At 37.7% G+C, this 12831-nt stretch overlaps 1 protein-coding gene across 1 annotated transcript in view; it reads right to left on the reverse strand.

Moving 5' to 3' along the window:
- The window catches only part of gpc5a (glypican 5a), a 125826-nt gene that overhangs the window by 109761 nt on the left and 3234 nt on the right, over positions 1-12831 (reverse strand). Inside the window, exon 2 of the mRNA XM_032561617.1 lies at positions 11965-12126. Within this exon, the coding sequence (XP_032417508.1) occupies positions 11965-12126 (162 nt within the window). The remainder of the gene's footprint in view (positions 1-11964; positions 12127-12831) is intronic.

The following is a 12831-nucleotide window of genomic DNA, read 5'->3' on the forward strand; positions in this document are numbered from 1 at the left end:
AAGCAGTTAGATATTTTATCCAAGACTTCTATTAAGTCATCCACAGTTCAAGCGGCACAAATAACTTTTCGCACACCTTTCTGACAGGTTCAGACATCCCTATTTTTCAGAAGGCATTTTGCTCTTCTGATGTCTGATAGGATTCAAAGATCCTTCCAAATCACATTTTGTAGATGCTTAAAGTCAAAGTGAATTAACTTTGCTGGGCCTCATTATGCTGAGCTGTTCCGGACATGAACTGGTCCCTACACTCACATTATCCCCAAGATATTTAGATAAACTGAAAAGTCGAAAAACTAGCTCATGTCTCTGTTACCTCTAGGCTTGAATATTGCAGTTTGATATAATATCGATGTCCTGGTGTTCTCAAATTAGATCTACAGCTCATCCAAAACCCTGCAGCCAGAGTATTCACATGAACAAATAAAAGATGCCAAATCCCTCCTGTGTCAATATGACAAACCAATAAAGTCTTATCCTGGCATAAAGCACTCTGAACTTCAAATAGCATGAATATGTATTTTATCCTGTAGAGACATCTTTTATCTGAGTGTGTTGGTGAGCGTGTGAGGAGGTGCTTCAAAAACACTGCTAATAATAATGGTAACATTTAAAAGTTAACTGTGATCAATTTTAATGCATAAAAGAAGTTGTTTTTAAGTTGGATAAAGCAGCTTGAGGTGGGTGTCTTTATGTCTTAACATATTTTAAAATTTCAGGTGTGCTTGACAAATGTTATCAAAAACTCATGACAATATGACAAGAAATACTCTTTGCCCCGAATTATGGTGGGCTATGTTTTGTTAAAGCTATGATTTTATGTAGGTACATTATGATAGATTTGTGACAGCAATTTCACTTTTTTTCTTTCATTTCACACCCTTATTCTACCACATCCCTGAGCTGCACTGACACTGACAGACAGATGATCCATTTAGCCACATTTAAATACCTTTTATATCCAATTTCATTGCCAAATTATCACATCTGGCATCTTAAAAAAAGGACAACAATAGACGATGTCCAAATCTATTTCTCTAGAATGTTGCATGGATATCGCTACCCTCTGAAAATAATGTTGCCATGAATTAGCGATTTATTTATTGTGATTCTGTTTAGTTTGCACTACAGCATTTATAGCCTTATTTACTTGTCGCTCGACAGACTTTTTAGACACGTAAAAGCCATAAAAAAGGTTAGACCACAAAAACAAGATGATAAAAACATAACACTCATCAATACTAGACAAGAACCAATAAACTACCCATAGATAAACTCACCACAGTGTGCTTATCTATGGGTTACCTTAACCCTATCCCTAACGCCTGATGGTAAGCAAATTATTAATGTGTGTGGTCTATTCTAAAGACAAGACTACTTTCTTTGGGGGTAACCATACTTAAAATGGGATTCAAATGTTTATATCACACAGCCTTATCAGACACTGGACTCCCCGCTCTAAAAACAATGTTCATTTGTCACTCATGCCAGCATATTAATGATAAGGAGAGCAATTACACCGTTATATAAGCCACGTAGCAGAGAAGGGCAGGGGAAGGGAAGAGAGACGGAGCAGACAGAAGGCTTGGTGTATTTCTGTGTTTAGGATTTCATCGCCCAGTCGACTGCAGAGCCTAATCCCCGGAGACCTGGATCTTACTTAGTAAATACTTCCTGCCATCTGACTGACAGAATTGATTTGTCCTCTGCAAGCATCTACAGTGTAACAGAGAAATATAACATTGAAAAGGGAAGATTGAGTGAGCTTCAAATAGAAGAAGCAACAACCACAAAAAAACATGAAGTTGATAAAAATCTGTTTTCTTTTGGAAAATAAATTATTCATACTCTGAGATCAGTATTTATTTTAAGATGATTCTTGTTTAACTTTATTATGTCCAGTCAATAAACATAAAACTAAATCAAAGTAACAATATCAGCTTTACCTTTGGTTTGCATGGTCTTTAAAACCAGAGATGTTTAACTCCAATGGCTTGGCTTTCATCTAAATAACATAATGCAGGTCTATGAAAAAGCAGGAAAAACATAGTTTAAATTTGTCCCGGAGACTTCCTGTTGAGCTGCAGTGTGCTGTATCGTCTCAAAAATGGCCTTAGGACAACAAGCAGTAGCCATAAATCTCCATTTCAAACAGGCACACAAGAGACAATGTAAAGTGCTGACAAGTCTGTGTATTTTTAGGGCTCATCTCTATGCAGCAAGTGGCTGCAGTGCAGTAGGAGGAAAATGTGTGAACTTCTAATGGCAAGAGACCTAAATGTAAGACAAAGAAAGTCAGTTTTTGTCATGTGGGCAGATTCCACTGATGTTCTCTACTTATTAAGACCTAGAGGATCTTCAGCGCCTCGTACAACTGCTGGTTTCCTGTGGAAAGTTGAAGACAAAATCCAGAAGATTTATTAACTGAATGCTTATGAAATCACATGCCTGACCTAAAAATCTGATCAGACTTCTTCATACATGAAAAGTGGTGGTGGCCGCAGCTCTGAGCTTTTCTTAGTACTTCTGTCAGTTCTGTATAATTTAAATCTGCTGCACACGGTAACGGTCATTGTCCCAATAAAATACGAACCTATATTATGCAGTTGAGCCCAAAGTTATTCATACTGAGGGGCAATATTAGGGATGTTTCAATTCTGCCAACAGTTTTCTTCTGACTAAATGTAATATCAAGGTTCGGCCTGAGCCCTGAAACTGGAGCTTCAGGGGCCTGGAGCTAAACATTAAGGTGAAGGGATGGAGGCCTTCCAACCTCTAAAACTTCAAAACACCTGTAGAAACCTGGTAAAAGGGAAATAAAGTTGTTTTTTTCTCTAAAGATATATCAGCTAAAATACCAAGAAGTTACCCAACCAGTAAAAGAAATGCTTCGAATAACCCAGTTTGTGGACCTGTATGTCATATCCATTGTTATGCTTCAGCTGAATATTTGAACCAAGCTTGAAAGTGTTAATTATTGAACATTTGCGATTCTAGTGGACAAATTCTGTTATCCTTTACAGAGTTAGAGAACAGGTTGAAGTTCAATCTATTACCTTTGAATAAAAGAGAGGCCACTTCCATTCATCCCCGCCTTAATTTTAGGTGGAATGTTTTAAAGCTCCTTTTTCGAAAATACAGAATTACTTCCCTTAAATCTCCCAACATTTTATAGAAGTACCGACAACAGAAGATGATAAAAGAGTCACAAAAAGACCTCACTAAGTACTTCAGACAGAAGATGTAAGAAATGACAGGGGAAAACAGCCACTTTGACTTTGCGGCAGTCCCACGTCTGGACTGCTGAAGGCTTTTGACTCTGAATAATCCTGCTTCCTTCTAAATCCTTATCCTCTGACTTCAAACACTGCGCAAAGACCTTTAACAGAATCTGGCATCCTCCCAGCCTTCTCTCGTTCAGCAGTTCAGTAATTCATTCTTTTTCTGTGCTTTCCTTCCCACTTTCTGTCCCTCCCTTGGATCAACTGTCCAGCCTTGAATCACAAAGCCAAGCCTGAATTCTGTGGGAATAGTGCAGTGAGGCCTCTGCAAAGCATGATTGTGCACCCACATCAATACACACATTAATGCGCCTCTGGTGAATAGTTAAACCGAAAAAAAGAGATGTTTGTGGACCTGTTGGTCAGGGAAAGAATCACATTCAAAAAAGCACAGACTGACTTGGAAAATATTTGATGGGTAGAGTGCAAAAACTGAAACAACTTTTGAGTATCTTGCAAAAGTATTTACAGCCCTTAAAATTCTGCATGTTTCAAGTTAAAAGCACCTGTATGTATTTTATCAGGATTGTTTTGTAATAGACATGAACAAAGTAGTGTATAATTGTAAAGCGGATACACGGTTTTCACCATTTTCTACAAACAAGCATCTGTAAAATGTGTCCAAACCTTTTAGAACCAACTAGAGTTGAAATTACAGCTGCTAGACTATTTAGCTTTTGTCTCTATTGGCTGTGCACATTGAGAAACAAAAAACGTTTACCCATTCTTCTATGTAAAATAATTCAAGCTCTGTTAAATTAGAAGGAGGATGCATCCGAACAGAAATTGAACCTTTACAGCAGCACAAAATTTTTGCGCCTTTCATCAGGACATCATTCTGCCTTGTGCTTAGCTCCCTCTATCTTAAAATCATATGTAAAACATCCTCACAGCATTATGCTGTCAAACAAAGCATTAAGCATTTTGTTCCTTTTGAGCCAAGTAATGATTTCCACATTTTGCTTCGTCTCCTAGAGCTTTTGGCAAACTGGGAGACAACAAACCCCAAAGATTCTTGGTGTGAACGACTAACAGCTGTCCAATCAACAGAATCTGTGACCAGTGTGGTCGATTTCTAAAGTCACTCCAGGGTTATCATGGACCTGTCAGGCGATTCTCTATTTCATGATGTTTGTTTGTAGCTGTTGGCTTGCACTTGTGCTATAATATTTTTATTTCCAGTATTAAATGGAAACCTGTTGCTGCTTTCTCCACAGCTTCATGCCTTACCTGTGCCAGGTGTTCCTTGGTTTATTATTTAAGTTATATCTAAAGTCAACTGGTCGCATAAAATTTCACTTGGGTGTATGAAAGTAAACACAAAGTAAACATTTATTTGTAAAAAAATATATATATATTTAAAATTGGATTGTGTGTCATTTCATATAATACTTTCAGGTAAATAAAATAAATAATTGTTCAATATGCGAAAGCCTGAAATACCATGCAGGATTCCTTGGAGTAACGAAGTCCATGTCTAACACAAAGGATGCAGAGTCCTATAAAAAGCAGCATATTTTCCTCGACTAAGGCAAGCAGCCAATTTGTGACCAACATAGAAATTTTACTGGAAGCAAAGAGCGCATTGCTGAAGTCAATGTTGCAGAGCCACCCGTGGCTGGTCACAGCACAATATCTGTCTAAGAAATGACTATTTTAAACGGGAAAATGCGGATTGCCAATGAATCGGCTGCTTTCACTCCACTTTTAGAATGTTGTTTTGCATATTTCTTAGCAGGTCTTTGTAATCTCAATATACTGTAATGTTAAAGTCCAAAAGAAGTGAGAAAACAAAACAAGATTGTAATTAAAATACCACATTTTATATTTTGTAGTTGCCATGCTCACTGCAATAAAATTACTATTGCTATAATAAACTATAGTGGTTTTACCAATAAGAACAATTACGTTTATTTATAATTTTTTAAAAAAGACATCTGTCAGAGCTTTTAATAACAGCAGGGTTCATTTTCCCTTTTCTGTGTTTATAAATACTGACTTTAAGAAAGAGATTGCTGTTGTCATTCTACAACATTTCAATTGAATTGACTTGCTGGTGTCAACCTTTTGATCACTGTCTTTCTGCGACACACAGGTCCTTAGAGGTGACCTGAAGACTGGACATTCTCCTTCACCAAGAAAGCAGAATTTGTCAAAGTCCAGAAGCAGTAAAACAGTCTGCACCATCACACTAACACCACCATGTTTAATTGTAGCTTAACATTATTTTTCTGGAATGCAGTGTTTCACTATGTCATGAACATTGACCTTAGCTGAAGTGATTGAAGCGTGCAGTGCTTTAGATGTGGTTTAGTTCGTTTTTGTAACTTCCTGAATGAGTCATTTATGCATTCTTTGAGTAATTTTGGAAGGCCGGCCACTCCCAGGATGTTTCGCTACTATTCCATGTTTTCTCACTGGCTACTACTGTGGTTCACTGGAGACCTAAAGCCTTAGAGATGACTCTTTCATTTAGATTGATCTGTTGCTTTTGAGATCATTTAGTCTACTTCCTGTTGTCAGTCCGGTTCTGTTTTGGTGACCTCTTGGTTGTACAGGTCTGACAGTAGTCAGACCTGAGTGTGACTAGAGAAGTTAAACTCAGCTCTCAAAACATTATGGTTAATCACAGTTAATTTAAGGTTTACCAACGAAGGCAATAACATTTTCACATAATGTCAAGTAGTTTAGGCTGCTTTTGTCCCCAAATAAATGAAATAATCATTAGAAATATGCCTTTTGCATTTACTCAGATGATCTTTGTCTGAAATTACAGTCTGATGATCTCAAACATTTAAGGACCACATAAATTCAAATACTGCATATATAAAGGACACAAGACATTTGCACAGCAGTGTAAAAGTAGATGTAACGAATACTGTCTGTCTGAAAGACTCTCTCTTTTACACAGCAGTTAATAATCAAATAATCAAAGATCATCAATACTACAGTTAATTAATGAATTAATGTGAAGCTTGCTTAGATTATTTTCTTAATGATTATTCAAATGAGTATTGTGAAGTCTTTATTCAACAAGGTCCAATGGAAAACATGTGACGCAAAGGGTTTTGAGATCATTTTCATGATGAATAATGAGCCAAAAAATGTGTTTCACTTGTTAAATCTACATTCTGTTCTTGTTCTGTTTGAAACATAGTGGTCATAAATCACCCAGACAGGTACCTAAAACTTCTGCATCCTAATTTCTGGGTAATATAGAGGCCAGGCTAATATCTTCCTCTCTTTCATTCAAATGTTTTCACATATCTTTTTTTAAAGTAGGACAAACTGTTCAGAAGAAAGACGAAGCAAAGCAATTATTGCCAGTAAGAGTGTCAACATTACATCGTTATGAGCTGATCAATGCTGCTCCTTTCAGCATCAATGAGGAATCAGATTGCTGAGCAAGGCTGTGATACTATCCATTAAAAAGCTACACCGAGTACAAACAGGGGAATTAAAAAGACAAAGCTCTGGTGCCACATCAAAACCTGCTTTGTTCACTGTTGGGGCAGATATTGCCATAAAAGACCAGCAGGAGGTCTGCTATAAATGATGCATTCACCGAGTGAGAATGCTGGCTTTTAGAGACCAAATTTTTAAAGATGAACTGGGAGAACAGTCACACCCTGATGGAAGATTTGCTACTTAATCTGGAGTCAATTCAGTTCATTTATACAGTACCAAAGTACCTAATTCAGTCTGTAAGCATACAACCCAGTTGTACCGCACCACAATAAAAGCCAGTTGACTATAAAATGCCAAAAGGTAAAAATGGGACCAAATGTGCCCTGAATGATTAGCTTTGATAACCCTTAATTTTAGTCAAACAAAACAGAAAAACAACAGAGAACTGCTTTGAATAAGATGAGTTACAACGACATTTAATTAGAGTAATTTTGAACCGAATTGAACTGAATTTCACCACATAACAGGAATCCCGCAACATCAGGAGGACTTTTCATTTGGATCCACCTCCTAAGCAGAATGTCTCAGTTAGAAACAATGCAAATAAAGAAATAAAAAAGCCTGTGTTTGTGTCCACAAATTTCCCCCGTCTCATGCTGACTTCATTTTTGTTCTTTCTAGACTCAAAACCAAAATGACACACTGACTGGAAGAAAGACCACAAGCCACAAAATCTTAATGGTCGCAGCAGTTTTATGCAGCAGACATTCAAGTAACAGCAGCATTAACCTTAAAACAGCCTGTCTCAACTTGCCCTCCAAGTGGTCATGTTGTACTTATGAAGGCTTCGAGCTGAATTAAGGGTTAATTGGTCTGAATTGGTCTTTGAGTTGCATGTTCTGTTTTTTTGTGCAGGAAAACCATTTTTAAAAGCACTTTATAGTTTGTATATTCATAGTAATAAATCATTAGGTAATGTTCCCATCAGTCTTTTCAAGACAACAAAAACACTGTTGTATTATAAGTGCTAAAACCACAAACATAAACCTAACAATGCAACTGCAGATTTTTATATTTTTTCTGGTGAGAACAGGAATCTCAAAACGACTCCGCAAATTTCCTTCAGGCATGAAATAAAATAAGGAGCAAACCATAACAATGGTTTTAAGTTTCGTACACTTTAATATGCAAGACTTATGTGAGTTATTTGACATGCTTTATGAGGTTCAGCCTATTCATCAAGCAGATTTCTTAAAATAAATCATTTTACTGATATTGTTAAGTGATTTTTTTGTGGCTACACATTTGTTTTACTGAACTCAGACTAGGTTGAGTTATGACAAAGTACTGTAGCAGCAGGGAGTTGTTGAGCATTCTTGTGTTATTCCTCTCAACACGCATCCACAGTTAGTGCAATACAAATGAGGGCTTCGGAAATGGTTCTACAAATCAACATTTTCCCAGAGGAGAATATTGCTTTGATGTGGTGCTTTTCAGACCACTGTGCTATAATTTGCGCAGCCATCCTCAGACGTTCTCTCGGGCGTCTCAACAGCTGATTCATACTGTGCTCTGTTTGACTTTTATGTGACTCCTGGCCGACGGGGAGCCGGGATCACTTAGGTTGGTTGCCATGGATGTGAGGCAAACCTGTGCGGTATGAAGGAAAGATCTTCCCTGAAGGCCTTCTCGACAGGCTGCATATTTGTGCATTGTGTGGACAAAGTGCAGAAACCTCACAAAAGCTGAAAGAAAGCATGCAGTCCTGATAGACTTACTGACAGACGAGTAGCAGGGGGAAAACACACAATGTGCTGAAGATTGCAGCAATATCTGCTAAAAGTATACAATTAACTTTAGATTTGTTCCCTTTTTCCTCCCTTTCCTGATGCTCGGCTATCTTTCTTTCAGCACAGTACCATTGAAAGAAAAACAGAAGATCAAGCTCAATTTGTGCATATTTAACTCATGAGAGGAATAAGACAACTTTTTTAAAAGAATTTCTAACAATTTATGTGTTTATTTTGTGTCTCACATAAAATAAACACATATATTAGGTTATGTTGTCCAACTACATTCCACTAACGTCTTCATTCTGATACCCTCCCCTTCGCTGCATCATATAAAGAGACATAATTGATGGCTGCGCAGAAGACAAATGACCACATTAGCTGGCCTCCTTTTATCTCATCCTTCTTCCTGTCGGTGGTGTTATAACTCTGTTTGTTTGTTGATGTCTCTCAAATTACAGTGCCGACTGCCAATCACTACTGAATCTATGGGGCTTTTCTTTCCTGGTAAATTGTAAATCTCCTGTTCACCAGAAAACTCTCGTTAATGCAATTGGGATTGAGTTTTGGACAAAAATATTTCTGTAGAAATCTCACAAAACTAAAAGTATTCATCATCACTTCCTTAATAGATTTGAACAGCTGATCAAATGCTCGACTTGTGAGTCTCTGCACATGACAGGATAATGTTAAACAATGTGGTCCTGTGACAACAGAGCTTAAAACATCTACTGTGAATTGCCTTGAATGTATGAGTTTGGTTGCTGACATGACTTGCAGTAAGTCTAATTCCATATTTATGCAAATAATAGCGATACAAATTAGCTTGGGTGTCCAAATATCTCACAAAGATAAGAATATTATCTTTCATCCATGTAGGTGGTGAAAGCATGGAAAAAACAGTCTTCTTTCAGTAAATTGGTTAAAACAGCTGTTTTTATATCTGACTCTTTTTGTTAACCAAGTTATTTATTTACATAATCAAGTCTGTTTGAAGAGAAGAGATATTTGGCTTGGAGCTGAAAGAACAACTCGTTTTAAAGTAATACAAAAACCACTCGCTGTGTAATGTTGTAATGCTTTTAGTGAGCTTTATATAAGCAAAGAATTTTGTGAAAGGAAGTTTATGTCATAGGTTTTACTAAACACAACTCTACATTTAGTGGCTTTCCTAAAAAAGAAGAAGAAACAAGGGAAGCTTTTAAAATATGAAAGACCAAAATGCAAGCACAATTGTGTCACATAAACATTTTAAAGTGATTTGGGAAATGCCTGTATCTGCTTTGCACAGCTTGCAGATTTCATGTTTTTTGCAAGATAGTGTTTGCTCAGTCAGATTATATTAGGAGTTTAGGTCTGGTCTTTGACTGAGCCATTCTAATTCTGTCCTGCTAAAAAGTGAACCTCCACTTTCTTTGGCAGCTTCTAACAGGTTTTCTTCTAGGACTTCCTAGTATGTAGTTCAATCTATCTTATGTCAACTCTGAACAGCTTTTTTTTCTCAAAAGACAAAAAGCATCCTTAAAGCATGATGCTGCCACTACCACATTACCTGATGGCAATGCTGTTCTGGATAATGCACATTGTTAGTTCTCTAAATTTTTGATGAAGGCCTAAACAATTACATTTTTGTCTTATCTCATCAGAGCACCTTTCCTCTACATCTTTGCTGTATCACCAATAAACAGAATTTTTTAAGTTGGTCTTGCACTTAACTCAAATTTGTTAAGTGCAAACTCTCCTATTTAAACACCAAATATCTGCAGGTTCTACAGAAGTACCCTTAGGTATGCACGTTCAGACGGATTGCCACGTCATAAGATTTGCAGGTTTGACATACGTTTGACAAAAGTGGCCAGTGAATTGTTGCACGCTTTTGAACAATTTTATCCCTGACCTGTCTGCTGTGTTTCTTGGATTTTATTACAGGTATCAAAGAAGTCAAGGGGACTGAATCAATTTTCAGATTTCTATTTTTTAAATAATTTTGAAAACTGTGTAGCATTTTGTTGCTCTGTGACTGAACCAGAAACATGGAGAGATGTTAGCAAAAAAAGAACAAAAGAAATCATCAACAGTTTTCTCATCCTTCACTGACTTCTTGTTTTGATAGAGAAAAATAAAATAGTCAAAGTGATGAATGATCCAAATAATGGTTAATGTGTGAAACACATTTTCTGTATATCCAGAGCCAACAGACTGCAACAGTGATCCTCACAAACAAAAGAAAAATAACCGGAAGGTCTGTTGCCACTCGTCTTATGCAAGCTGGATGTTAGAAACGGCCGCCAGTGTTTGTTGACTGATGGGAGTTGATGTTGACGGGGAGCGCTGTTTGGTTTGGCAGGAGCGAACATTGGCTGCCATTCTGCAGACGAAACCATGTGAGTTTAGCGTGTACTTTCAAACAGTTACGAGCTCCACTCCTGCAACATTACTTGTGTTTTCTCCCGAAACGGCCCAGAGCACACGAGAAAAAAATCACACAAGTCCAAATTCAACTCGATAAAAGTGGGTCTACTGAGGAGTTAGGGGCAGCATCAGCGTCAACATGTACTTAGAAAAAAAAAGGAATATTGAGAATGACAATTTAATGTTTTCTGTAGCAACTAGCTTAAGTATGAACTACATATGACAGGCTGAAAAGGTTCAATAACAGCAGCCTTGTGCTATGCAGCATCAGTTATGCTTTGCCTCCTCATCTTTAAAATTTCATTTCATGTTCAAAGCCTGAACAAGCAGCTGACACATTTACCAACAAAAATAGGGTATTGCCCCTCCAAACCTCAGCTAAAACACTGTAATCATGCGGGGCTTTCCTATAAATCACTGGCGTTTCAGGGGAGGATAACAGCCTGTCTTTAACCTGAAAGGCAGCATTAAAGTGAACAACCTTAATGACATGTCTGAGGCTGCGTGCTCAAGTCATTCACTTTGGATCTCTTGCCCACCAGCCTCAGCCCTCATATAACGGCTATCAGCCGGAGTGAGAAAAAAAAAACACACTAGACACACTAGATGGACAAAAGGAACAGACACACAAAGAGGCAAGTCGGTGCTTGCACGTCAAACCCTGAATGAAATGATGGAGAGGAATCAACACAAACACCCACCTGTGTGATGGGAATGCTCCCCCTCCAGTTCTCTAAAAAATTATGGTTTTATTCTATAAAAGGATACAAAGTGTCGGGCAGAGCTTGCAAAGGAAAGGATGTAAGTAGAAGGAGCTCTGTTTATCCCTACAGCCCATGCCTTCAGCAGCAAAAACCAAAAAATCTGAGCTGCAGATCTGTTGCAAGTGGTATAGATCTCTGAGTGAGACATATCTGTTTCATCTGATGCACACGCACACACACCAAGACTCATCTGTACCTTAACGACACCCACACAAACATCTGCACATAAACAGTACAGGATAAACATTTGCACTCAGCTCGTGTTCACGAAGCTACAGCTGTGACGCCTAAACACACACAAGCAATTACCTTGAAAGGCGGCCACGTAGCGCGACAAGAGCAGCTTGAGTCTGGAGCTGTAGGTCTGCAGGAGGTTTTGGACGTCCCGCCGGGCCGCCACCTGGTACTTCTCCTCCATCTTTTTGGTGCAGCACGTCGAGCTTTTGGACGTGCACACCTGGAGATCAGCACCTTAAAACAGCCGACATCAAGTGTGAGGAGCTTAAAATGTCTTACAAGTACTTAAACAAAATAAATGAAAAAGTAAAAGTAAAATAAAGTAAAAGTGGTTCTCTGTTCCTGCCTTCAACTATTTCAAAGCAGGACGTAACAAATGCTGTTTTATTGACATTGACAAAAATAAATATAACTAAACTTTTTCCTTTAACAACAAATAATTTAATGTTACAAACTGCTCTCAGAACAAATACAGCTCCTATTAAGCACCTTTGTCTGTCTTCAGAAATCCAAGAATAACACATGAAAGATATAAACTGGGGATAAGTATGTTGCCTTTAAGTTAATCCATGAAAAAACCCCTTTAAGACAAACAAATCTGGTGGATTTGCCACCCTAAACTGACCAGATTCATGAAAAGAATGTGCATTGTGACAAAGAATAACACTTTTACCTTCGTCAGACTAAAACTACAGCAATATTTGCACAAACAGGAGAATTAACACATAAAATTGTAATAAAAGTTGAGGAGTATAAGTGTTGGTCTTAAAGAAGCTATCCTTGTCAGTGCCTTGGAAATGTGTAAATATCACTTAAACATTTTGTGTTGTTGCGACCATGAACCTTAGTTCTGTTTTAGCAAGATTGTGACACGGAAGGAAAATGAGAAATCTGTGCGTATGTATTCTACCCACTTTACTCTGATCCAGCTAATAAAAC

The sequence above is a fragment of the Xiphophorus hellerii genome, chromosome 4 (genome assembly GCF_003331165.1).
Source record: "Xiphophorus hellerii strain 12219 chromosome 4, Xiphophorus_hellerii-4.1, whole genome shotgun sequence".
Classification (NCBI taxonomy): Eukaryota; Metazoa; Chordata; class Actinopteri; order Cyprinodontiformes; family Poeciliidae; genus Xiphophorus; species Xiphophorus hellerii.